Source organism: Aotus nancymaae, unplaced genomic scaffold (genome assembly GCF_030222135.1).
Source record: "Aotus nancymaae isolate 86718 unplaced genomic scaffold, 86718_ANA_hifiasm-v0.15.2.pri h1tg000028l, whole genome shotgun sequence".
NCBI classification, from domain to species: Eukaryota; Metazoa; Chordata; class Mammalia; order Primates; family Aotidae; genus Aotus; species Aotus nancymaae.
The window spans coordinates 28940734-28967883 of NW_026988441.1; the positions used below are offsets into that span (position 1 = coordinate 28940734).

Sequence of the window (27150 nt, forward strand, 5' to 3'; positions counted from 1 at the left end):
AGAGCAGAGGGCAGCGTGAGGGGCCCACCTCGTGTCTGTGAATAAACCAGGGTTATTCATGTCACCTGAGTTTGGAGACCATGTCTCCTGTGGGTGGTTTTCTGAAGAGAGAACCCTGTGATTGTCATCAGCCTCAGAGCAGCTGTGACCTTCCATGGTTGGTGTGGCTGAAGTCCTGCGAGACAGAGGGGTTCCCCAAGAGGGAAGGATAAGGACCTCTGGTGCCCAGGGCATCCCTGACACTGATCCCACTCCTTGCACACCCTGTGTGGGCCTGAGGGGGCTCCGCCCAGGCACGGTGACAGCTGGGTTCTCTGCTGCAGCTGGAAGACCATGAATACAAGCCTTTGGACCCTAAAGACATCCGCCTCCCTCCCCCAATGCCGCCCAGCGAGAGGCTGCTGGCCGCAGTGGAGGCCTTCTACAGCCCGCCGTCCCACGACAGACCCAGGAACAGGTATGGGGCCTGGGTTGGTAGGGAGGTAGGAGGAGAGAGAAGGCCTCTGTCCCTCTCCTGCTCCCAGCCACCTCCTGCCCAGGCCAGAAAACTGTGGCTGTCCTGCAGGAGAGAACCACCCCCCACCCCGAGTGACAAGTTTGTGTCACAGGCACAGCACACACCTGGCCCTCAGTGAAGGTCATTTTAATGGAGACACATGAGCAGGAGAAAGTATGGCAGGTGTGGCGCAGGGCACGTCTCGGAAGCAGCAGGCATGTCCGCCTGTGAATCAGTGCTGCTGTTCCCAGTGCCACGGACCATGGGTCCCCACCACCTCAGCAGAACAGCCAGGTGGCAAGGGCATGGGCACCAGAGGAGCCACTGGGCTACAGGAGGACGGGCCCGTGGGAACGCTGAGCCAAGGTCCTCTGCACGCATGGTCAGAGCCCCGTCCCCAGTGTGAGCATGTCCTGCAGGCAAGAGGGAGAGGGCCTGGCCCATGGCCACAGGGCCACGTACTCTCGAGGGTTCTGTGGGCTAACTCCTGATGACTTTTTCACGAGTGCCCTGTGCGTGGGCGTTGTGTGGTCACACAGGGGATACCATGTCTTGCAGTGAAGGCTGGGAGCAGAACGGTCTCTATGAGTTCTTCCGAGCAAAAATGCGGGCCCGGCGGAGGAAAGGCCAGGAGAAGAGGAACAGGTAAAGGTGCAGGCGCCTGCTGTGGCTGGGCAGCCAGGGCCCACAGCCTGTGATGATGGGTAGGCTCACAGTGGGCCCCAGACACGCTGACCACGTCTGTCCTCACACAGCCTGTGCCTGTGGGGCACTGTTTTCCACAAGGCCTGAATGGACACAGCAGCAAGTTCAGCCATACTATTTAATACCATTGCTGTGGCTGTGGCATCGTATCCACGCCAGGCCCTCTGCATCTGGAGTCTTCCAGGAACCTGAGGGCCAGGGTGGGCCGGGTCTAGCCCACAGGGAGACAGGCCACCTGGGCACCTGATCATCAGGCCTCTCCCCGCAGCGGACCCTCGAGGTCTCGGAGCAGATCCAAGAGCCGAGGGCGTTCATCCTCCCGCTCCAACTCAAGATCCTCCAAGTCGTCAGGCTCATACTCAAGGTCAAGGTCGCGCTCCTGCTCCCGCTCCTACTCCCGCTCCAGATCCAGGTAGGCAGAGGCCGCCTCGGGAGGGCAGTGCCCGAGGCCTCTTCTCACAGACTCCCCACAGCGCCTGGCTGCTGCTGACACGTGGACACTCTTCCCTGCAGAAGCCGGAGCAGGTCACGTTCCTCCAGAAGCCGTTCCCGGTCCCAGTCGCGGTCCCGGTCCAAGTCGTACTCCCCAGGAAGGAGACGTCGGTCACGGTCCAGGAGCCCCACCCCGCCGTAAGATCCTATCTTAACTGCCATGTTGGTATCGCTGGGACTCTGCGGTTCTTTGCTGTGAATATGGAAGCATTGGTGGTTAGGAGCCCGCCAGCATTAGCCTAGGGACAGGGGCACCCCTCACGCCCCCCACAGCAGTCACTTGGCCATGCCTGAGGCAGTAGCTGGGGTCTGCTAACCACCATCAGGGTTCACTGTGTCCCACCTTCGATGCTGAGCATGCGGTGGGTGGGCACCAGTGGCTGAAGCCCCCTTATCTGGCTGATGCAGGATAAACAGGTGTAGGTGCAAAATCTGCGTACAGTGTCGCCTGGCGATGGTGAGCACATGCGAGCCGCAGCTCTGAGGCCCCATCACTGTCACGCCAATAAATGTCTCAGTTACTCCTTAAAAGAATAACCTGTCTCGATTTTAGTTCCTCTGCTGGTCTGGGTTCTAATTCAGCACCTCCCATCCCTGACTCAAGGCTCGGAGAAGAGAACAAAGGCCATCAGATGCTGGTGAAAATGGGTAAGGCAGGGGAATGGGGACGGCTCGGGAAGGGTCTTAACGTGTGCTGGGCCTGGCATGTGGGGATGGATGGAGTCAGGCCAGTTCTGACTCTGCCCAGAGCCTCTAGACAGGGCTGGCCTGCGGGGTTCTCTCACTCTACTCATTTACCAAGTCTACACCACCTGTCTATATTTAGCCCCCCATGTGCACCCACATCTGCCCCTCCCTGTTGCGGTCATGATCATGCATCTCTCTTTCCAGGCTGGAGTGGTTCTGGCGGCCTCGGTGCGAAGGAGCAAGGGATCCAGGACCCCATCAAGGGCGGGGACGTCCGGGATAAGTGGGACCAGTATAAAGGTGTGGGCGTGGCCCTGGACGACCCCTACGAGAACTACCGCAGGAACAAGAGTTACTCCTTCATCGCCCGCATGAAGGCCAGGGACGAGTGCAAGTAGGCGCCCGTGCGGGGAGGTACGCTGGTGGCCAGCAGTGCCGGCTATGGGACCTTCCTGGCGGACTGGCAGTGGAAGATCACGGTGACAGCTCAGTTCTCCCACTGTCTCCACGAGTGGAGAGCCCCACAGGAAGAGAAGGAAGACCAGCGCATGCCCAGTGGGAGCACCGTGCTGGCAGCAGCCACCAGGGCCCCAGGCTCGTTTTCCTTTACAGTGAAGCAAGAAACACAAGACCCTCCGCCCCCCGAGTAAGACTTCTTCACCCACGAAGGGATGGATGCGCATCTGCCCTAAGTCAGAGCAAAGCCTCCTCTCAGGCTCCAGGAGAAGTGTGTGCAGGAGGGGTCGGCCCGGGCCAGAGCCGGTGCCCCAGCTCCCCGGCTCCTGGCACCCATGTGCCCTGACCTGCCTTCCCCTCAGCTGCATAGGGAGAATGCCGAGGCCCAGTGGCATGACTGCCCACAGATTGAAAAACAGAAACACAAAACTTTTGACTTGGCAAGTCAAGCAGGGTTTTCATTTTTATTCCCCTTGGTTTAGTTTTAGAAGAATATTGACCTGAGAGGAGGCCCAGTGAGATTCTCAAACCCAATTCCTTGAAGGCATACTGGCCCTTAGTTATTTTAGTTGTGTAAGTTGATATTTTTTTTCTGGAATGTTAGCCATGTGCTGTTGTCTGGGAAACAGAAGATTCTAACAGGAAACCAGCTTAAGGCACTTCAGGTCGAGTGCTGCCCTCAGAATCTATGCCGGTCGCGTTCCCTGCTTCATTTTCGCACTTGGAAGAACCCTGCACTGGCTGGCGTGCACACGACGGCCCGGTCCCATCCAGAGCGTGGAGCCCGCCCCCCCAACCAGGGCCTCCCACTCTGTCATTTCACACCCCACAGGGAGGGGAGTTGCACCTGCCGGAGCTGGTGAATGGCTACTAGGAAGCCGCACCTCATGTCCGTGGGCAGCCCAGTGCGATGCCATTCATTTGTACAAAAACATTTTTGAAAAATTCTTTTCAATAAGATGCAAAATCCTCCAACTTTTCAACCCAATGTGATAAAATATTTGATTCTGTTCTAGATTTCCTGTAGCTGTGAATTGTTAAAACGTAATGATTCAGGATAAAACGTAAACACGTGCTATTAGCAATTTCTTGTGGATTTCATTGTTTTGCCTTCAAATAAAGCCTTTTTTTAAAGACCTTTCTCCCCCCTCGTGTAAGTCAGTCAGAAGTGTGCTCAGGCTGAGTGAGGAGACGCGTGTCCTGGTTTGAGCTTTGCCGCTTGGGGTCAGGCTGTGCCCGGTGGCTCACATGGCGTGCCCAGCATGCTGGCCTGGTCCCATGTCCTTACCCTCGAGCAGGGCTTCTCCCGTCCACCCTGCCTCCCTCTGGCTTGCTGGGAAGCCAGGACCTGCCTGGGTGGAACTGCTCTGCAGAGGCTGGTGGCCCCTCTCCTGTGAGTGAGGACAGCTCCACTGAAACTCCCTTTCCACCGGCCTGCGGTGTCATAGAGCTGGGTGTGCTGTTGGGAAGAACTGTCACTGAGCTGGGATTTGGCTCAGGAATACAGGACCCTCACTCCAGCACTACCTGCCCCCACCACGGAACTGGATGCTGAGGGAGGGAGGGAGGGTGTGATTGTGCATGCACACACTGAGTACACAGGATGGGGTACCTTTCCTTAGACGTCACGTCAAGTTCCACCTGCTGGTGCTCACAACTCTTTGGTCACCTCCTCCAGGGCATCCTCCATGGTCAGCGGGGCAGGCCTGTGGCGCCTAATGTACTGTCAGGCAAAAGACAGACCATGCTGTCACCACTGCCACCTCAGCACACTCAGGGTATGGAGGAGGGAGTGGAGCCGGCACCTGTCCCCGCCAGCAGGCTCCTGTCAGGCTGACTGAAGCATAAAGCATGAAACAGGCTGTGTGCGACAGGCTAGCACACAGGAGTGCCCGGGGGCTGTGGGAACACAGGGTAGAGGGACACCCAGGTGAGCCCTGCCCTGGGTGAGCCCTGACAGAGGAAGGGAGGGGCGCCTGTAGGTGTTCTTGGAGCAGGTGGGATCTGGGAGAAGTGCCAGAAGCAGGCAGCTGGGAGCTTCAGTGGGCTGCAGGCAGGTGCCATGGACAGGTGACTTCTGCCTGCACTGCATGGGCTGATGGACACCCAATAGAGGCACAAGTTCAAAGCCCCCAGAGGGGTGCAATGAGCAAATTTCAGAATGTAGAGACCCATGGGACTCAACCTGCCCTCTTCAGCCGATAAGCCACAGAAAATGAGAGGCCCGGGGTGCAGGGGCCCCCGAGGGCAGCAGTTCCAAACCAGCATCCCCGGGCACACCCCACCTGCTCGTGGGCCCACCATTGCTTTCATGAGGCTTCCCATTTTGGAGATGGAGTCTCGCTCTGTCACCCGGGCTGGAGTGCAGTGCCATGATCTCTGCTCACTGCAACCTCCACCTCCCGGGTTCAAGCAATTCTCCTGCCTCAGTCTCCCAAGTACCTGAGATTACAGGTGCGTGCCACCATGTCTGGCAAATTTTTGCATTTTTAGTAGCGATGCGGTTTCACCATGTTGGCCAGGCTAGTCTCAAACACCTGACCTCAAGTAATCCGCCCACCACAGCCTCCCGAAGTGCTGGGATTACAGGTGTGAGTCACTGTGCCCAGCTGGTAATCAGACAGAAATTCTTAGAGGGTACAAAAGAGGTGAGGGTGATCACTAAGGAGAACAGCTGGGACTCCCCTGGTCCCATCTCAGGCATCTCTCAGGAGGCTCAGTGAAAAGGACAGGACCCCTCCCACGGGAGAAGACACTGCCATGGACAGTAGGTCCCTTTAGTCTGAGGTCACACAGCCCAAGCAGGGCTGGCTGCGGTGCAGGAGCTCAGCACCCCACCCTGTACTAGCTCTTGCCACAAGGTGGTAAGAAATAAGGCTCCCTCCACAAGGACAGAGTGATGGCCCCATCACATCCCTGCAGCCCTGGGCCGAGCGCTGGAGCCTGGGCCCCGGCCACCATCCCTTCAGCTGGCATCTGGAAACTGCTGTGCCCCGTGGGGAGCCGCGCTCACCTCTTTGGCTTCCTCCAGGGTGTGGTAGTGGAAGGAGTCTGCGTCCAGGGAGTGCAGGAGGGAGGCGTGCAGGTGCCGGCTGGCCTGGATGAACTGCTGCGTCAGGCTCAGCTGCTGCTTCAGCATGTCGTGTAGCGCCAGCACGGCCGGGCTGTAGGCGGTCAGGGCTGCCCCAGCTCCGCGTCACTCAGTGGCTTCACCGGGGCCCCACAAATTCTATCACCCTGCCCTCCCCCACCACTCAGGTGCCAGGCTGCCTTCTGAAGTCTTATTTTTTTTTTTTTGGAGACAGGGTCTCACTCAGTCGCCCAGGCTGGGGTGCAGTGGTACGATCATAGCCCACTGCAGTCTCGAACTCCTGGGTTTAAGCAATACTCCAGCCTGTAGTCTCCTGAGTAGCTAGGACTAAAAGTGCATGTCCCTATGCCTGGCTCTTTTTTTCTGAGACGGAGTTTTGCTCTGATGCCCAGGTTGGAGTGCAATGGCATGATCTCGGCTCACCGCAACCTCTGCCTCCCAGGTTCAAGCAATTCTCCTGCCTCAGCCTCCCGAGTAGCTGAAATTACAGGCGTGTGCCACCACGTCCAGCTAATTTTGTATTTTTTAGTAGAGATGGGATTTCCCCTTGTTGGTCAGGCTGGTCTCCAACTCCCGATCTCAGGTGATCTGCCCACCTTGACCTCCCATAGTGCTGGGATTACAGACATGAGCCACCAGGCCTGGCCACCTGGCTCATTTTTTAATTTTTCTTTTTTTTTAGAGATGGGATCTTATTATGTTGCCCAAGCTGGTCTCAAAATCCCGGCTTTGAGCTATTCTCCTGCCTCAGCCTCCCAAAGTGCTGAGATTACAGGTGGGAGCCACCATGCCCAGCCAAAAATTACGTTTTTCCAAAAAACAAGTTTTCTTGTTATAACCAGTACATTTTAATATCATCACAATGTTTTTTTTATTTTTTATTTTATTTATTTATTTATTTATTTTGAGACGGAGTTTCGCTCTTGTTACCCAGACTGGAGTGCAATGGTGCGATCTCGGCTCACCGCAACCTCCGCCTCCTGGGTTCAGGCAATTCTCCTGCCTCAGCCTCCTGAGTAGCTGGGATTACAGGCATGTGCCACTGTGCCCAGCTAATTTTTGTATTTTTAGTAGAGACGGGGTTTCACCTTGTTGACCAGGATGGTCTCGATCTCTTGACCTCGCGATCCACCCGCCTCGGCCTCCTAAAGTGCTGGGATTATAGGCGTGAGCCACCGCGCCCGGCCCCACAATGTTTTTTTAAATCCTATTAAGAAAATTGAAGGCCAGATGTGGTGGCTCATGCCTATAATCCCAACGCTTCCAGAGGCCAAGATTAAAGGATCACTTGAGGCCAAGAGTTCAAGAACAGCCTGGGAAACATAATGCGACTTATCTTTACAAAAAAAAAAAAAATGCTGAATTAAAAAAAAAATAGCCAGGCGCAGTGGTTAATGCCTATAATCCCAGCACTTTGGGAGGCCAAGGCAAGTGGATCATCTGAGGTCAGGATTTCAAGACCAGCCTGGTCAACATGGCAAAACCCCATGTCTACTAAAAATACAAAACTTAGCCAGGTATGGTGGCAAATGCCTGTAATGCCAGCTACTCAGAGGCTGAAGCAGGAGAATCACTTAAACCCAGGAGGTGGAAGTTGCAATGAGCTGAGATCATGCCACTGCACTCCAGCCTAGGTGACAGAGATAGACTCCATCTCAAAAAAATGAAATAAGGCCTGGCGCAGTGACTTAACGCCTGTAATTCCAGCATTTTGGGAGGCCGAGAAGGGCAGATCATGAGGTCAGGAGTTCAATACCAGCCTGGCCAACATAGTGAAACACCATCTCTACTAAAAATACAAAAAGAAAATTAGCTGGGCGTGTTGGCGGATCCCTGTAGTCCCAGCTACTTGAGGCAGGAGAATTGCTTGAACTTAGGAGGCAGAGGGCGCAGTGAGCCGAGATCATGCCACTGCACTCCAGCCTGGATGACAGAGACTCTGTCTCAAAAAAAAAATAATTAATTCATTAAAAAATTGGCTGGGACCAGGTGTGATGGCTCACGCCTATAATCCTAGCACTTTTGGAGGCCAAGGCAGGCGGATCACCTGAGGTTGGGAGTTCAAGACCAGCCTGACCAACATGGTGAAACCCCGTCTCTACTAAAAATACAAAATTAGCCAGCTGTGGTGGTGCATGCCTGTAATCCCAGTTGCTCAGGAGGCTGAGAAACAAGAATCACTTGAACCTGGGAGGTGGAGGTTGCGGTGAGCCAAGATCACGCCACTGCACTCCAGCCAGGGGGACAAATGCGAGACTCCATCTCAAAAAAAAAAAAAATTCAAAAGGGAAAAAAATAGTTGATGCCAGATGGACTCCTACGTGTACCACAAGCCTTTAGTGGCTCCACTGGACTCGGCAAAGACTCAACTCTCTAAGATGGCTGTGGGGGCCCCTTCGTCATTCGGCCCCTTCCTCATGCCTCAGGCTGGACTGGAGCCTTTCTGAAGGCCACACGGACTCAGCCCAGGAGGCAAGGGGCATGTCCACCCAGGCGGTGCACCTCAGTATGAGTCAAATAAGTGTCCTGAGGGGAAATAAATTATGGCTTATTGATGTAATGCCACCAAGGGGAACATACAAAAGTGACCTTGTGCCGGGTGTGGTGGCCCACGCCTGTAATCCCAGCACTTTGGGAGACCGAGGCGGGCAGATCACCTGAGGTCAAGAGTTTGAGACCAGCCTGACCAACATGGTGAAACCCCATCTCTAAAAATACAAAATTAGCCGGGTGTGGTGGCGGGCGCCTGTAATCCCAGCTACTTGGGAGGCTGAGGCAGGAGAATCACTTGAACCCAGGAGGTGGAGGTCGCAGTGAGTCAAGATCACACCACTGCACTCCAGCCTGGGCGACAGAGCGAGATTCCCATCTCAAAACAAACAAAAAAAGTGGTCTTGTTGGGGTGCAGGGCACATAGGCATCACTCTTCACCCTCTTGTTTTGTGTGACATTGGTGTCCCTTTGCAAGAGACAGACGGTTCTAGGGCATCCACACCTTACCTCTCGCAGTGGCAGGTGCCCATGGCTGCAATAATCCCCAGGCAGTGGACCCCTTGCAGTCAGCAATCAAGGGGGCACCACGCCTCCAGAGTGGGTGTGAATCTGCAGGTGAAATGAGTCCTGTAAAATGTAACAGGAGGCATCTCCCAAGCCGGGCTGTTACCTTCTATTGCGTCCGCGCTGATAACATGATTGGCGATGGGCGTCGGGTCCACGTGGGCGCCTCCCAGGGCAGGCCCCATGGCTGCCATGCCGGCCGCTGTCTCGGGGATGAAGGGAGGAGTGAGCAGACAGGACACGGAGTAATGGCTTTCAGGTCCACAGATAGGACCCTGGAATAAACTACGTGAGCCTGTTCTTTCCTCTTTCTGAAGGTGATTGCCTCTCTTGCATTTTTTTTGAGACAGGGTCTTGCTTTATTGCCCAGTCTGGAATGCAGCAGCATGATCACTGCTCACTGCAGCCTCCTGGGCTCACGCAATCCTCCCATCTGTCCCCCAAGTAGCTGGGACTACAGGTACGCACCAGACCTGGGTAATTTTTAAAGTTTTTTTGTAGAGATATGGTCTCCCTATGTTACCCAGGGTGGTCTTGAACTCCTGTGCTCAAGTGATCCTCCTGCCTCAGCCTCCAAAAGTGCTGGGAATCACAAGCATGAGCCACTGTGCCTGGCCTTTCTTTGCTTTTTTTAACCTCTTCCCCTTTCAAATATTTCCCAAAGCTGCCTCCATTTTCCTGCTAGGTTTTCTTGGCTCAGGGCACAGGCATCCTAGCTGGGTGCAGTGGGGGCTCCGGCCATGGTGGCTGCAGCCGAAAGCCGTGGAGAACGTGGTCTCCCACCTTTTCGGTTTGTTTTTTATTTTTTTTTAGTTGCTCTTATACTACATACCTGTGTCTCCCAGCCTTTCTTCGAAGGGTCACTGTTGACCTCGGGATATTGTGTGTTCCCTGGGCTCTGAAGCCAGCGTGTTTATGGCTGCTGTTTTTTCTTGCCCCTTTCCCTGTCAGGCCTGGTCTAGGAAAAGAGCCTCACCAGTGTTTCACAAAGCATTTCTAAATTGGCAAAACTATGGACAGAAATGCAGACAGACACAAACAATTCTGAAGCTGGACCCCAGGTTGAAAATACCATTTAGCTGGGCGTGGTGGCTCACGCCTGTAATCCCAGCACCTTGGGAGGCTGAGGCGGGTGGATCACAAGGTCAGGAGTTCAAGACCAACCTGACCTTGGTGAAACCCCGTCTCTACTAAAAATACAAAAATTAGTGGGGTATGGTGGTGAGCACCTGTAATCCCAGCTACTCAGGAGGCTAAGGCAGGAGAATCACTTGAACCCAGGAGGTGGAGGCTGCAGTGAGCCAAGATTGCACTACTGCACTCCAGCCTGGGCGACAGAGCAAGACTCTGTCTCAAAAAAAAAAAAAAAAAAAAAAACTGGGCTCAGTGGCTCACACCTGTAATCCCAGCACTTTGGGAGGCCGAAACGGGAGGATCACCTGAGGTCGGGCATTTGAGACCAGCCTGACCAACATGGAGAAACCCTATCTCTATTAAAAATACAAAATTAACCGGGCATGGTAGCACATGCCTGCAATCCCAGCTACTCAGGAGGCTGAGGCAGGAGAATCACCTGAACCTGGGAGGCAGAGATTGCAGTGAGCCAAGATCGTGCCATTGCACTCCAGCCTGGGCAGCAAGAGTGAAACTCCGTCTCAGAGAAAAAAAAAAAAAAAGAGCCAGGCGTGGTGGCTCACACCTGTAATCCCAACATTTTGGGAGGCCAAGATGGGTGGATTACCTGAGGTCAGGAGTTTGAGACCAGCCTGGCCAACATGGTGACACCCCATCTCTATTTTTTTTTTTTAATTAAAAAAAAGAAAAGAAAATACCTTTTAACACCTCCTGGTGATTTGACTCGGCCAATCTGATTGACTTTCCTTCCTGAGAAACAGACACCAGTCACCCTTCTCCCAGTGGGGGACAGTCAGGCTGATGTTCGGTTAAGCCCCCAAATCAAAACAAATAGATACAGTGAGAATTACATCACTTTTCACCTCCAGGGACGAGCACAGTCTACCTTGTCAAGAACCATATGGATGAGAAAAGGGAGATTCCAAGGGAATGTCTATCAGCCAGGCATGGTGATGCGTGCCCACAGTTCCAGCGACTAAGGAGGCTGAGGTGAGAGTTGCTGAAACCCAGGAGGTGGAGGTTGCAGTGAGCAAAGATTGCACCACTGCACTCTAGCCTAAGTGACAGAATGAGACCCCATCATATAAAATAAAATAAAATAGGTTGGGCACAGTGGCTCACGCCTATAATCCCAGCACTTTGGGAGGCCGAGGCAGGTGAATCATGAAGTCAGGAGTTCAAGACCACCGTGGCCAACATGGAGAAACCCCATCTCTACTAAAAATAGGAAATTAGCCTGGCATGGTGGCGCATGCCTGTAATCCTAGCTACTCGAGAGGCTGAGGCAGGAGAATCACTTGAGTCTGGGAGGCAGAGGTTGCAGTGAGCCGAGATCGCGCCACTGCACTCCTGCCTGGGCAACAAGAGCAAAACTCTGTCTCGAAAAAAATTAATAAATAAAATAAACAACAAAATAAAATAAAATAATAATATGGGACTGTTGAAAAGAAAGGGGCCTTTCCACCAGCAAGAGCTAAGAGTGAAGCTGGGGCTGAGAGAGGTGTCTGCAGGCCAGGCATAGTGGCTCACTCCTGTAGTCCCAGCACCTTGGGAATCTAAAGGACCACTTGAGCCCCGGAGTTTAAGACCAGACTAGGCAACATAGGAAGACTATCTCTCTACAAAAAAAAAAAACATTAAAATATGATCCAGGGCTGGGTGCAGTGGCTCATGCATGTAATCTCAACACTTCGGGAGGCTGAGGCCGGCAGGTTGCTTGAGCCCAGGAGTTCGAGACCAGCCTGGGCAATATGGCAAGACCCCTTCTCTACAAAATACATAAAAATCAGCCAGGCATGGGAGCGCATGCTTGTAATCTTAACTACTCAAGAGGCTGAGGTGGGAAGATCACCTGAACCTGGGGAGGTTGAGGCTGCAATGAGCCGTGATTGGGTCACTGCACTCCAGCTTGGATATCAGAGCAAGACCTCATCTCTGAAAACAGAGAGAGAGAGACAGAGAGATGTGGGGAAAGTCAGCGAAGGGTGTTGATGCTGTAGGACAAAGGCGTCCGGTGCACTGTGGGTGTGGAACAGCAGCCCGGCCTCCACCCGGTAGATGCTGATGGCATCCCCACCGCAGTTGTGAAAACTAATAATGTCTCCAGACCTTGCTGGAGTCCCTCCATGACAGAATCACCCTGGGTGGGAGCTGCTAACCCAGTCCTTGGTTCTCATCCTTCTGAACACTTCAGGGTAGGAGACGTCGGGACACACCAGGGCAGCTGCCTCTCATCCACGGAATGGGAAAGGCTGGGCCAACGTACCTGGGTGATTTTTTTTATTTTTATTTTGAAACAGAGTCCATTCTGTCACCCAGGCTGGAGTATAGTGACACGACCTCAGCTCACTGCAACCTCTGCCATCCAGGTTCACGCGATTCTCCTGCCTCAACCTCCTGAGTAGCTGGGATTACAGGCCTGCACCACCACGTCTGGCTAATTTTTCTATTTTTAGCAGAGACGGGGGTTTCGCCATGTTGGCCAGGCTGGTCTTGAGCTCCTGACCTCAAATGATCTGCTTGCCTTGGCCTCCCAAAGTGCTGGGATTACAGGCGTGAGCCACCACGCCCGGCCTACCCCCACCCCCAGGTGATTTTATTAAGAGCCCAAATCTCTGGAACCTGAGCTCTCCCACGTCTCCTGGGATGCTGTAAACCACAAACTGAGCTCCCGTCCCGGCCACCCCAGCCCCTGTGGGCCACCATGCTTACCCTTGGTCCACTCATAGGTGAAGGCGGGATCGGGCGTCTGCACAGCTGTGTCCTTCACAAGGACTCTTGTCACGTGCCTGCCTGGCGTTTTCCTAGACTCGGCTGTTTGTGGAAGGTCTGTCTTCACACTGGAAGAAGACTCAGACAGAACGTCCAGTGTTCTGTCAAGAGACTCCCTGGAACGGGCAGTTGGCTCAGATGCTGTCAGACTTGGAGAGTTTTCAAAATCCTCAGAATAGGCTGAGCTGACTGTGTTCACCATGGGGGCTTCAGATGGCGGCTGCACGCTGGAAGCGCTGTCCGGCCGGACGCCAGGAGCCGAGCTGGCACTGAGATGCTCTGAGACCTCGCTCTCATCCCCCTCTGCAGAGGTGGCCTTTCCCTGCAATGCCCAGCTCCTCGCCTGGGCAGGCCTCAGGGCATCCTGCCCAGCGGATGCCTCGGCTCTGAAGATCGTGCCAGCTGTTTTTTCCCTGTGAGCACTTTCCTCCTAAAATGAGGAATGGCAGAGGAGGCTGGGAAGTGTTTTGGAAAGATCAACATGCTAGGATCACCGCATTCTAGGAGCTGGGGACCTCCGGCACTCTAGCAGGCAAGGGGACACACTGGGTCCTCATTAGGTGTGGGCATGGAGTATTCTCAACAGAACTCCTGAGTCTTCAGCATGGGATGTCCACGGGGCTGCAGGGAACCCGGAGGGTGTGATGCATGCTTAGGTGGCATGGATGGCATTTAACATTTCATCGGCCGGGCACGGTGGCTCACGCCTGTCATCTCAGCACTTTGGGAGGCTGACGCGGGTGGATCACCTGAGGTCAGGAGTTCGAGACCAGTCTGACTGACATGGAGAAACCCCGACTCTACTAAAAAAATACAAAATTAGCCAGGCGTGGTGGCACATGCCTATAATCCCAGCTCTTTGGGAGGCTAAGGCAGGAGAATTGCTTGAACCCAGGAGGTGGAGGTTGTGGTGAGCCAAGACCGCACCACCGCACTCCAGCCTGGGCAACAAGAGCGGAACTCCATCTCAAAAAAAAAATTTCATCACGGACTTAAGGACTTTAGGTGACTGAGTGGTAGGATCTTTTGAGCTCAGGAGTTCAAGACCTGCCTAGGCAACATAGCAAGACCCTATCTCTATAAGAAAAAAACTTAGGCCAGGCACAGTGGCTCATCCCAGCGCTTTGGGAGGCCGAGGTAGACAGATCAAAAAGAATCGACATTGGGCCGGGCACGGTGGCTCACACCTGTAATCCCAGCACTTTGGGAGGCCGAGTGGGGAGGATTGCTTGGGCCCAGTTTGAGGCTAGCCTGGGCAACAGAGTGAGACCCCGCCTATACTTCAAACAATCGCCAATGAAAAACGAGTTTGTTGTACTTACTTCCTGTTCCAGATCTGAGTTCTCACTGACAACGGGAGGCAGATCGTCAAGCGATAAAATATTGATTCTGAATTCTGTAATTAAAAAAATAGTATGGCATTTACATTTACTCCTTTATTTACTCCATAATGATTTTTAAATCTTCCTTTTTTTTTTTTTTTTTTGAAATAGAGTTTCACTCTGTCGCCCAGGCTGGAGTGCAATGGCACGATCTTTGCTCACCATAACCTCCGCCTCCCAAGTTCAAGCGATTCTCCCACCTCAACCTCCTGGGTAGCTGGGATTACAGGTGCCTGCCAACTTGCCCCGCTAAGTTTTATATTTTTAGTAGAGACAGAATTTCACCATTTGGCCAGGCTAGTCTCAAACTCCTGGCCTCAAGTGAATTGCCTGCCTCAGCCTCCCAAAGCACTGGGATTACAGGCGTGAGCCACCGCGCCCAGACTAATCTTCCATAAATGTTTAGAAAGATATGAAGACATGCAGTCCCTGTCCTCAAAACACCAGCCCAGGAGTCAGCACACCTTTTCTCTACAGGACTAAGCAGGGCAGGGCATGGTGATTCACACCTGCAATCCCAGCACCTTGGGAGGCTGAGGCAGGATGATCTTGAGCCCAGGTGTTTGAGACCAGCCTGGGCAACATAGTGAGACCCCATCTCTACAAAAAAATTAAAACATTAGCCTGGCATGGTGGTGTGCACCTGTCCAGCTTTTGGGGACAGTGTGTCAGTTGTGACTACTCAGCTCCACGGTCACAGTGTGAAAGCAGCCATAGACAACGTGTGAAGGAAGGAGTATGGCTGCCTTCCGAGAAAGCTTTATAAAGACAGAAGACAGGCCCGCTGGCCTCCGGTCCAGACAGATTGGCAGCTGATCAAAGTGCACTGCAGGAAGTGCTGAGAAGTGTGTGTGGTGTGAGGGGTGGGAGGCAGCAGGACACCAGCCAGCTGGGGAGGAAGCAGGGGACAGGCTGTGGGGCAGGGGCAGACCTGAGACATGGCCCCAAAGCATCCTATGTTGTCATTTACAGCAAGTTCATAGACTGTGAGTTCTGAAAAATAAAATAAAACAAAACACACAGTGCAGCAAGTCAAAGGCACTGCAGAACCTTAGGGCGGAGGCTGGTGCCTGAATGAAGTGTGTGCCAGGACCCAGGAGTGTGGGGTTGGAGATTCTAGTGCTCCAGCAGCTTTTTGGGTTTAAAAACAATTTTTTTTTTTTTTTTGAGACAGTCTTACTCTGTCAGCAGGCTGGAGTGCAATGGTGTGATCTCGGCTCTCTGCAGCCTCCGCCTCCCAGGTTCAAGCAATTCTCCAGCCTCAGCCCCCTCACTACCATGCCCAGCTAATTTTTGTATTTTTAGTAGAGATGGGGTTTCACCACGTTAGCCAGGATGGTCTCGATATCTTGACCTCCTGGGAGGCAGAGGCAGGCATCAGATCATGAGGTCAGGAGTTCGAGACCAGCCTAACATGGTAAAACCCCATTTCTACTAAAAAAATACAAAAATAAGCCAGGCGTGGTGGTGCATGCCTATAGTCCCAGCTACTCGGGAGGCTGAGGCAGAAGAATCGCTTGAACCCAGGAGGCGGAGGTTGCAGTGAGCCGAGATCATGCCACAGCACTCCAGCCTTCCTGACAGATTGAGACTCCGTCTCAGAATTAAAAAAAGAAAGCTGAGAGTGTGTGATGTGGCTCAAAATTTCCTGCCTGTGGCAATGCCCTGTGACCACCACATCGGGGACTCTAAAGGTGGCCTCGCCCTTCCTGCCCAAGGTACTGGCTTTGCACTGGGATTGGGATTACCGTCCAGGCTGTCATCAGCACCTTCTGAAACTGACTCGTCTACAGGCTCAGCCTCACTCCCTCCAGGGGAGGACGCAAGCTTGACATGCCCCATCTTTAAAGAGATTGATTTCGAAAAGGCGCCTGTGATGGAAACCGACGGCGTGTGGGAAGCGGTGTCATCGGAAACGTGACTCTGCGGGGACTGTGCTCTTGAGCGAGCGCTGTGAAGGGTCCTGTATGCTGCTAGGGAGGTTGGCAGGCATGATGCCTGAGAAGGCTTTGCACTGGAGAGTTCCATGCTGGGTACAGTAAATGCTCTCGGTTCAGATGGGACCTGATAAAAAATACTTGAAATTAACAAACTTATTTATTTTTTTAATTATTATTATTATTTTTTTAAAGATGGGGTTTCACCATGAAGGCCAGGCTGGTCTTGAACTCTTGACCTCAGGTGATCCACCCACCTCGGCCTCCCAAAGTGCTAGGATTAAAGGCGTGAGCCACCACACCCAGCGAAATTAACAAACTTATAACAACTAAATTCTTTTTTTTTTTTTTTTTTTGAGACAGCGTCTCACTCTGTTCCCCATCCTGGAGGGCAATGGTGCAGTCATAGCTCACTGCAGCCTCGACATCCTGGGCTCAAGCAATCCTCCCATCTCAGCCTCCCAAACGGCTGGGACTACAAGCACATGCCACCATACCTGGCTAATTTTATTATTTTGGTAGGAATGGGTTTTGCCATGTTGCCCAGGCTGGCCTTGAACTCCTGGGCTGAAGCCATCTACCCACCTCAGCCTCCCAAAATGCTGGGATTACAGGTGTGAGCCACCATACCTGGCCGTCACCTATGTTCTCTTTTTTTTTTTTTTTTTTTCTTTGAGACAGAGTCTTGCTCTGTCGCCAGGTGCCAGGTTGGAGTGCAGTGGTGTGATCTTGGCTCACTGCAACCTCCGCCTGCCGGGTTCAAGCAATTCTCCTGCCTCAGCCTTCTGAATAGCTGGGACTACAGGCGTGCGCCACCACACCCAGCTAATATTTGTATTTTTTTTAGTAGAGACGGGTTTTCACCATGTTGGCCAGGATGGTCTTGATCTCTTGACCTCGTGATCAGCCCACCTCGGCCTCCCAAAGTTCTAGGATTATAGGCGTGAGCCATGCCCAGCTCCGATTCCTATGTTCTTATGGTTCAACAGACAGTGGAGTTAGCGGGGAGCATGAGACCAAGACTGCAGGGATCACAGTTTCCTCTTGCTGCATCCCCATTCTCTCTTTATTTCTGAAGGTCAGGGTACAATATTTAGGTAAGATAATGTTGGGAGTAGAAAATACTCCACAAATAGGCCAGGCACGGTGGCTCATGCCTGTAATCCCAGCACTTTGGGAGGCCGAGGAGGGTGGATCGCCTGAGGTCAGGAGTTTGAGACCAGCCTGACCAACATGGAGAAACTCCATATCTACTAAAAATACAAAATCAGCCGGGCATGGTGGCACATGCCTGTAATCCCAGCTACTCGGGAGGCTGAGGCAGGAGAATCGCTTGAACCCAGGAGGTAGAGGTTGCGGTGAGCCAAGATCACACCATTGCACTCTAGTCTGAGCAACAAGAATGAAACTCTAGCTCAAAAAAAAAAAAAAAAAAAAAGGCTGGGCGCGATGGCTCACACCTGTAATCCCAGCACCTTGGGATGCCGAGGTAGGCAAATCATGAGGTCAGGAGTTCAAGATCAGCTTGGCCATTATGGTGAAACCCCATCTTTACTAAAAATACAAAAATTAGCCGGGTGTGGTGGTACACACCTATAGTCCCAGCTACTCAGGAGGCTGAGGCAGAAGAATCACTTGAACCCAGGAGGAGGAGGTTGCGGTGAGCTGAGATCGTGCCACTGCACTCCAGCCTGGGTGACTGAACGAGACTCCATTTCAAAAACAAAATAAAACAAAACAAAAACTCTACAAATAATCAGAAATACCACTTTGCTTTCAAATAGATACTGTTAATTACACATTTTCTTTTTATCATTATTATTTTTTGAGACGAAATTTCACTTTGTCACTAAGGCTGGAATGCAGTGGCACTATCTTGGCTCACCGCAACCTCGGCCTCCCAAGCTCAAGTGATTCTCCTGCTTAAGCCTCCCGGAGTAGCTGAGACTACAGGCACACACCACTCCCCCTGACTAATATTTGTGTTTTTAGTAGAGATGGGATTTCACCATGTTGGCCGGGCTGGTCTCGAACTCCTGACCTGAAGTGATCTTCCTGCCTTGGCCTCCCAAAGTGCTGAGATTAAAGGCATGAGCCACTGCACCTGGCATAATTGCACATTTTCTAAATGAAGGCCCTTCTAGCCCTATGAGGACTAATCTATGATCACCTGGACCTTCAGCAGAATCAAAATGAATATGGAGATCCTCCCCTATAAAACGTAGCCTTCTGGCTGGGCACTGTGGCTCACGTGGTAATCCCAGCACTTTGGGAGGCCCAGTTGGGAGGATCGCTTGAGCTCAGGAGTTCAAAACCAGCCTGGGCAACATAGCAAGACCTTGTCTCTACAAAAATTGTAAACATAAGCTGGGAATGGTGGTGCACACCTGTATTACCAGCTACTTGGGAGGCTGAGGCAGGAGGTTCACTTATACCTAGGAAGTTGAGGCTGCAGTGAGCTACGATTACACCCATTGCACTCTAGCCTGGGTGACACAGTGATACCATGTCTCAAAAAAAAAAAAAAAAAAAAAGCAGGCTGGGCACGGTGGCTCATGCCTGTAATCCCAGCACTTTGGGAGGCCGAGGTGGAAGGATCACGAGGTCAGGAGTTCGAGACCAGCCTGACCAACATGATGAAATCCCGTCTTTAAAAACAAATAAAAAAATAAAATAAAATAACACAACAACAACAAAATCCTTCTCTCAAGATGTTTATGGGTGCCAGCTGCTATTTAGGAAAGAATAGAAGCAAATACTAAATGTTTGTTGAAAATAAACAAATAGGCCAGGTGCAGTAGTTCATGCCTGTAATCCCAGCACTTTGGGAGGCCAAGGCAGGCAGATCACAAGGTCAAGAGTTCGAGACAAGCCTGCTCAAGATAGTGAAACCCCAACTCTACTAAAAAAAAAAAAAAATTAGTCTGGCATGGTGGCGCATGCCTATAGTCCCAGCTACTCGGGAGGCTGAAGCAGGAGAATCGCTTGAACGTGAGAGGCGGAGTTGAGATGAGCCAAGATCACGCCACTGCATTCCAGCCTGGGCAACAGAGACTCTGCCTCAAAAACAGTAAGTAGATAGATAGACAGACAGATAGACAGACAGACAGACAGATAGCTGGGCCGGGTGGTTCATGCCTGTAATCCCAGCACTTTGGGAGGCCAAGGTGGGTGGATCACCTGAGGTCACAGTTCAAGACCAGCCTGACCAACATAGTGAAACTCCGTCTCTACTCAAAATACAAAAAATTAACCAGGCACGGTGGTAGGTGCCTGTAATCCCAGCTACTCAGGAGGCTGAGGCAGGAGAATTGCTTGAACCTGGGAGGCGGAGGTTGCAGTGAGCTGAGATTGCACCATTGCACTCCAGCCTGGGCAACAAAAGCGAAACTCCGTCTCAAAATAAAATAAACAAATAATTAATTAGCTGGATGTGGTGGCGGGTGCCTATAACCCCAGCTACTATGGCATGAGAATCTTTGGAATCTGGAAGATGGAGGTTGCAGTGAGCCAAGATCATGTCAATGCATTCTAGCCTGAAAGGCAGAGCAAGACTCCATCTCAAAAAAAAAATAAAGTAAAAAATAAAAAACAGTCAGGGCGCCATGGCTCACGCCTATAATCCCAGCATTTTGGGAGGCCAAAGCAGGCAGATTACAAGATCAGGAGATCAAGACCATCCTGTCTAATACGGTGAAACCCTGTCTCTACTAAAAATACAAAAAAAAAAAATTAGCCAGGCAAGGTGGTACACACCTGTAGTCCCAGCTACTCCAGAGGCTAAGGCAAGAGAATTGCTTGAACCTGGGAGGCAGAGGTTGCAGTGAGCCAAGATCATACCACTGCACTCCAGCCTGGATGACAAGAGTGAAACTCTGTCTGAAAAAAATAATAAATAAAAATAATTTTTTTAAAAAAACACCTTACCGAAAACAGTTTTATTTCTTCTTCCCCGCTAACTTCAGTGCTGCTGGAGCCTTGATTTGTTTTTTTTTCTCTGGAAGAGTCTATCAAGCTTCCTAGCAATGCTTTCATTTCCTCTTCGTCACTGTCTGGAGAATCAAATGTTCTAGCAGGTTCTTTCTTCTGTTTGGAGGTTTGCAAAGTCCTCTCTTTCCCAACAGGTGCTTCAGGGGATACGTTTTCAGCAGGTGGTTGCTTCTTCTTTAGAAACCTACTGACCTTCGCGTTCTGTGCATTATTTTCGGTGACAGGAAGTTCAGGGGCTTGTTTCTGGGAAGTTTTTTCTGTGTTCTGGGACGAAAGTTTGACTGCATCCCGGGGGGGAGTTTTGTCAGCTCTCTTTGGAAGACTGGCTTCAGTGCTCACTGAGTCAGACTCCGTGCCAGACAAATTCCTCTGCGGCTTCCGATTCATGATCCGCGTTTCTAGCTGGGCCAGCTTCATGAGCACGGCATTGGCTCGGATCCCGGATGCAGTGGTGGGCGGTCTACTTGAGGCAAGCCTGGGTCCCCTCCCCAGCGCAGCGTTGTCCTTCAGGTTTAAGTGTTTTTCACCTAGAGTTTGGTTTCTTTTTAGAAATCTGCTACGCCCAGGTGCTATTTTGGTAAGATTTCTACTGATCTGGTAGTCTCTGATTTCTTCCATCGTTTCATCTTCTAAGGAAATATCACTGAAGTCACCAGAAACATCACCCGTGAAACAGCTGGCTTTTCTTGCAGAATCCATTCTGCGGGAGAAGGGGAGACAATTTTGAATAAGAGGCTTGTAATCAAAGCTCTTTGGGAGGCCAAAACAGGCGGATCACCTGAGGTCAGGAGTTGGAGACCAGCCTGATCAACATGGAGAAACCCCGTCTCTACTAAAAATACAAAATCAGCCGGGCGTGGTGATACATGCCCGTAATCCCAGCTGCTCGGAAGGCTGAGGCAGGAGAATCGTTTGAACCCAGGAGGCAGAGGTTGCAGTGAGCAGAGATCACGCCATTGCATTCCAGCCTGGGCAACAAGACCGAAACTCTGTCTCAAATAAAAAGATTACCTGCTATTTGTATTGTGCATTCAAGGGCTCCCACTTGGCTAAAGATCACACTGTCTTTTGCAACCCAGCCACAGCCTTCCCTTCAAGCCCAAGGATGACAATAAAAATGACCAGGCTGGGCGCAGTGGCTCACGCCTGTAATCCCAGCACTTTGGGAGGCCAAGGCGGGCGAATCAAGAAGCCAAGAGATGGAGACCATCTTGGCCAACATGGCAAAACCCCATCTCTAATAAAAATACAAAAATTAGCTAGGCGTGGTGGCATGCACCTGTAGTCCCAGCTACTCAAGAGGCTGAGGCAGGAGAATTGCTTGAACCCAGGTGGTGGAGGTTGCAGTAAGCCAAGATCACACCACTGCACTCCAGCCTGGTGACAGAGTGAGACTCCGTCTCAAAATAAATAAATAAATAAATAGTAACTATTACTCTCATAGGATTCCTATATATTCCGAGTGGGACGTGCAAAAGTGCTGAGTAACATTTAAATGGCAGTAAGGGCTAGGTGCAGTGGCTCACGCTTATAATCCTAGCATTTTGGGAGGCGAAAGCAGGTGGAGCACTTGAGGTCAGGAGTTCAAGACCAGCCTGGCCAACATGGCAGAACCCTGTCTCTACTAAAAAATAACAATAATAAGACAATTAGCTGGGCATGGTGACAGGCACCTAAGTCTCAGCTACTTAGGAGGCTAAAGCAGGAGAATTGCTTGACCCAGGAGGTGGAGGCTGCGGTGAGCCAAAATCACGCCACTGCAAACCAACCTGGGCAACAGAGGGAGACTCTGTCTAGGAAAAAAAAAAAAAAAGCAGTAATGGCAGTATCTGGACCACTTGCATAATGGGTTACCTTTTAGCTGGAAGGACAAGATAACTAAGGTCCCTAGCACGTTGCTTCACACACACACAGTGCCGGGAGAATGTCAACAACTCTCTGTTAATATCTGTAGCCAAGGCTCAGGAGATGGCTCAGCCTGGGTCATTCTATGAGTCAGAAGGAAGACCTGACCATCAGGCCAGATTTTCTGCCATTTAGTTCTTCTAGAAGTTTCCTTGGGTTCCAAATTAAGCCAGTGAAAAAATGGTTAAAAAGGCAAATTTGACCCCATATATATTTTACTACAACTAAAATTATATACATATATTTAAAACACAACAGTTATAATAAACCAGTGGGCAGCCAGGCACTGTGGCTCATGCCTATAAGCCCAGCACTTTGGGAGGCTGAGGTGGGCAGATCACCCAAAGTCAGGAGTTCAAGACCAGCCTGGCTGATGTGGAGAAACCCCATCTCTACTAAAAATAGAAAATTAGTCAGATGTGGTGGTGCATGCCTGTAATCCCAGCTACTCAGGAGGCTGAGGCAGGAGAATTGCTTGAACCCAGGAGGCAGAAGTTGTGGTGAGCCAGGATTGCACCATTGCACTCCAGCCCGAGCAACAACAGCAAAACTCTGTCTCAAAATAAAATAAATCAATGGGCAAAAGATGTGAACAGATACTCTGAAAACGCAAAAAATACATATAAATAACTAATAAGCAGCCGGGCGTAGTGGCTCACGCCTGTAATCCAAGCACTTTGGAGGCCAAGGCGGGTGGATCACCTGAGGTCGGGAGTTCAAGACCAGCCTGACCAACATGGTAAAACCCTGTCTTAAAAAAACTAATAAGCATATGAAAAGCTGTTCAATGTCACTAATCATTACAGAGATGCAAATCAAAACCACGAGGAGTGGCTGGGTGTGGTGGCTCACGCTTTAATCCCAGCACTTTGGGAAGCCGAGGTGGGCACATCCCGAGGTCAGGAGTTCGAGACCAGCCTGGCCAACATGGTGAAACCTTGTCTCTACTAATAATACAAAAATTAGTTGGGCATGGGGGGGCGCATGCCTGTAATCCCAGCTACTCTCGAGGCGAGGTAAAAGAACTGCTTGAACCCAGGAGGCGGAGGTTGCAGTGAGCCAGGATCATCCCACTGCACTCTAGCCTGATGACAGAGTGGGACTCCGTCTCAAAAAAAAAAAAAAAAGAAAGAAAAGAAAAAAACCACGAGGAGCTACTAGTTCACATTCCTGAGGATGACTATAATCAAAAATACACATAACAAGTGTCAGTGAGGAAGTGAAGAGACTGAAGCCCACAGTGGCTCATGCCTATAATCCCAGTACTTTGGGAGGCCAAGACGGGAGGATCACTTGAGCCCCAGAGTTCAAGACCAGCCTGGGCAACATAGGTAGACCCCTATCTCTACAAAAAATTAAAAAATTAGCTGGGTTTGGTGGCACACACGTCTAGTCCCAGTTACTCAGGAGGCTGAGGTGGGAGGATTGCTTGAGCCCAGGAGTTTGAGGTTGCAGTGAGCCCTGATTGTGCCACTGCACCCAGCCTGGATGACAGGGCAAGACCCTGTTTCTTTTCTTTTTTTGAGACGGAGTTTCACTCTTGTTACCCAGGCTGGAGTGCAATGGTGCGATCTCGGCTCACCGCAACCTCCACCTCCTGGGTTCAGGCAATTCTCCTGCCTCAGCCTCCTGAGTAGCTGAGATTACAGGCACACGCCACCATGCCCAGCTAATTTTTTGTATTTTTAGTAGAGACAAGGTTTCACCATGTTTACCAGGATGGTCTCGATCTCTTGACCTCATGATCCACCCGCCTCGGCCTCAGTGCTGGGATTACAGGCGTGAGCCATCGCACCCGGCCCCCTGGAGTATAGTAATCTCAGCTCACTGCAACTTCTGCTGCCTGGGCCCAAGTGATTCTCCTGCCTCAGCCTCCCGAGTAGCTGGGATTACAGGCACCCGCCACTGTGCCTGGCAAATTTTTGTAGTTTTAGTAGAGGCGGGGTTTCACCATCTTGGCCAGGCTGAGCTTGAACTCCTGACCTTGTGAACCACCCACCTCGGCCTCCCAAAGTACTGGCATTACAGGCGTGAGCCACCACGCCTGGCCAACCCTGTTACTTAAAAAAAAAAAGAGAGATGTTGTTCAGGAAATTGTAAAATGATACAGTCTCCAATGTGGAGAACAGTTAGTTCCTCAAAAGGTTAGACACAGAGTTACCATATGACCCAGGAATTACACTCCTACATGGCCCAAGAGAAATGAACATGTAGCAAATGTTCATAATAGTTTTGTTTTTTTGAGACAGTCTCTCACTCTGTTGCCCAGACTGCAGTGTAGTGGTGCAATTATGGCTCACTACAGCCTCGACTTCCCGGGGTCACGCGATCCTCCCACCTCAGCCTCCTGGGTAGCTGTGACTACAGACACACATTGCCATGCCTGGCTAACTTTTTGCAGACACAAGGTCTCACTGTGTTGCCCAGGCTGTTCTCCAGTTCCCCAGTTCTAGCGATCCGCCGGCCTCAGCCTCCCAAAGTGCTGGGATTACAGTCCCGCATCACCACACGTGGCCCCATAATACTTACTATTCCCAGTAGACTAAAAGGTGAACCAGTGTAAATGTCCATTAATTAGTGAAATGGATTACAAACTACAGTCCATCCATACAGTGGAATACTGTTCAGCAATTTAAAAAAGATAAATACTAATATAACAGCATGCACGAATCTCAAATATGTCATACTAAGGGGAAGCAGCCAGACACTAACTCCGCACACCCTATGATTTCATTTTTAAGAACTGTCCAGCCGGGCGCGGTGGCTCACGCCTGTAATTCCAGCACTTTGGGAGGCCAAGGCAGATGGATCACAAGGTCAAGAAATCAAGACCATCCTGGTCAACATGGTGAAACCCCGTCTCTACTAAAAATACAAAAAATTAGCTGGGCATGGTGGCGTGTGCCTGTAATCCCAGCTACTCAGGAGGCTGAGGCAGGAGAATTGCCTGAACCCAGGAGGCGGAGGCTGCGGTGAGCTGAGATCACGCCATTGCACTCCAGCCTGAGTAACAAGAGCGAAACTCCATCTCAAAAAAAAAAAAAAAAAAAAGAACTGTCCAGAAAAGGCAAACCAATAAACTCAGAAAGCAGATTGGGCCGGTGCGGTGGCTGTAATCCCAAAACTTTGGGAGGCTGAGGCTGGCAGATCACCTGGGGTCAGGAGTTCAAGACCAGCCTGGTAAACATGGTGAAACACCATCTCTACTAAAAATACAAAGATTAGCTGAGCATGGTGGTGTGCGCCTGTAATCCCAGCTACTCAGGAGGCTGAGGCCGGAGAATCCTTGAACCCGGGAGACAGAGGTTGCAGTGAGCCAAGATCACGCCACTGCACTCTAGCCTGGGCAACAGAGTGAGACCTCAAATAAACAAAAAAAGGAAGGCAGATGAGCGGTTCCCTGGAACTGTGGGTGTGAGTGAGGACAGACTGCAAAGGAATGAAGGAATCTCTTTGGGTAATGGAAAGTTTAGTTTTGTTTTTAGTTTGTTTTGTTTTGTTTTGTTTTGAGTAGGGGTGTCGCTCTGCCACCTAGGCTGGAGGGCAGTGGCATGATCACAGCTCACAGCAGCCTTGACCTCCTAGACACAAGCAATCCTCCCTCCCGCCTCAACATCCCGAATAGCTGGGTCTATAGGCACGTACCACTGCACCTGGCTAATTATTTATTTTTATCTTTTTTAGAGATGAGGGTCTCACCATGTTGCCCAGGCTACTCTGAATCTCCTGGCCTCAAGTGATCCTCCCGCCTCTGCCTCTCAAAGTGCTGGGATTCCAGGCATGAGCCACTGCGCCTGGCCTGATGCAGAGTTCTAAAGCTGGATAAGCTGGATGGTGGTGACGGCTTCACAACTTTGAAGATTTACTAAAAATAACCGAGTCGTCAGCTTAAAAGTGGCGAACACTGCCTTTCGGCCGGAACCGCCATCCTCCAGTAATTCGCCAAAATGACAAACACAAAGGGAAAGATACATGTTCTCTAGGCCTTTTAGAAAACATGGAGTTGTTCCTTTGGCCACATACATGCGAATCTATAAGAAAGGTGATATTGTAGACATCAAGGGAATGGGTACTGTTCAAAAAGGAATGCCCCACAAATGTTATCATGGCAAAACTGGAAGAGTCTACAATGTTACCCAGCATGCTGTTGGCATTGTTGTAAACAAACAAGTTAAGGGCAAGATTCTTGCCAAGAGAATTAATGTGAGTATTGAGCACATCAAGCACTGTATAAGAGCTGAGACAGCTTCCTAAAACGTGTGAAGGAAAATGATCAGAAAAAGAAAGAAGCCAAAGAGAAAGGTACCTGGGTCCAACTGAAGCGCCAGCCTGATTCACCCAGAGAAGCACACTTTGTGAGAACCAATGGGAAGGAGCCTGAGCTGCTGGAACCTATTCCCTATGAATTCATGGCATAATAGGTGTTAAAAAAAAATAAAAGACTTCTGGACTGTAAAAAAAAAAAAGTGGCGAACACTATGGTATGCAAATGGTAGCTCAATAAAGTTGTTAAAAATCAACAAACCAAAATTTGAAAACCCTGGCGCCCCTCAGACCATCCTGCTCTTCTCCCCTGCTATGAAGCGACCCGCACCAGACTCAACAGACCCCAGACAGGGAAACTAAGGCGCGGGACCACCCTGCAGCCGCCCGACCAGCTCGGCCGCCCGAACGGCTCAGCCCCAGAGCACGCCCGATTTCCCCGTTATCTCCTCTCGCGAGCCCGTGCGCTCAGCCGCGTCACCTCCCTACCAGCCCTGCCGACCTCCTCCCAGGGTGTCCTTTCGCAGAGACCGCCGCCACATTCAGGCCTGAGGGAGCGGTTGCCCTGGGCAACAGAGCCAGACGGGACTACACCTCCCGGGAAGCACCGCATCCCGGGGACCAATGGCGCCCCGAATCCCAAACGCGGGGCATCATGGGAGTGGTAGTTCCGGACGGGCCCGACGTGCCCCGCGCCGCAGCGACCTATGAGACCTCAGGTCATAATCGCGAGGCGTGACAGGAGTGGTAGTTTCGGGGCGCGCCTGAAGAGCCGCAGGGACC

The 27150-nt window shown here is 51.3% G+C and overlaps 2 protein-coding genes across 5 annotated transcripts in view; one reads left to right on the forward strand and one right to left on the reverse strand.

Annotated features, from left to right (window-relative positions):
• CHERP (calcium homeostasis endoplasmic reticulum protein) overlaps positions 1–3972 on the forward strand; it is a 23234-nt gene extending 19262 nt beyond the window's left edge. For both annotated transcript variants that reach the window (XM_012469875.2, XM_012469876.3), the window contains exons 12-17: positions 324–457; positions 1055–1141; positions 1470–1613; positions 1715–1831; positions 2247–2341; positions 2585–3972. In XM_012469875.2, coding sequence (XP_012325298.2) covers positions 324–457; positions 1055–1141; positions 1470–1613; positions 1715–1831; positions 2247–2341; positions 2585–2778 — 771 coding nt within the window. In that variant the 3' untranslated portion in view covers positions 2779–3972. The remainder of the gene's footprint in view (positions 1–323; positions 458–1054; positions 1142–1469; positions 1614–1714; positions 1832–2246; positions 2342–2584) is intronic.
• CUNH19orf44 (chromosome unknown C19orf44 homolog) lies at positions 628–26801 on the reverse strand. Of its 3 annotated transcripts, none has more exons than XM_064381679.1 (9): positions 26411–26801; positions 20137–20899; positions 16042–16336; positions 14213–14286; positions 12831–13320; positions 9091–9186; positions 5850–6016; positions 4449–4559; positions 628–1886 (listed from the first exon to the last, which is right to left on the reverse strand). In XM_064381679.1, the coding sequence occupies exons 2-8, from the start codon at positions 20896–20898 to the stop codon at positions 4488–4490; spliced, it is 1956 nt and encodes a 651-aa protein (XP_064237749.1). In that variant the 5' UTR covers position 20899; positions 26411–26801; the 3' UTR covers positions 628–1886; positions 4449–4487. The 3 variants fall into 3 exon arrangements, with proteins under 3 accessions (XP_064237749.1, XP_064237746.1, XP_064237747.1); XM_064381676.1 differs by having other exon boundaries at positions 16021–16336; XM_064381677.1 differs by lacking the exon at positions 628–1886 and adding an exon at positions 3291–4295 and having other exon boundaries at positions 16021–16336.
• Between the last annotated feature and the right edge of the window lie 349 nt (positions 26802–27150).

Coding starts and splice junctions, on each gene's coding strand:
- CUNH19orf44 (XM_064381676.1), bottom strand. CDS start 20,898: ATGGATTCTGCAAGAAAAGCCAGCTGTTTCACGGGTGATGTTTCTGGT. Junction 16,337..20,136: donor AAGAAATAAAACTGTTTTCG/GTAAGGTGTTTT, acceptor ATTTTTTATCAG/GTCCCATCTGAACCGAGAGC. Junction 6,017..9,090: donor CAGCGCGGACGCAATAGAAG/GTAACAGCCCGG, acceptor GAGCTGGGGCAG/CCCTGACCGCCTACAGCCCG.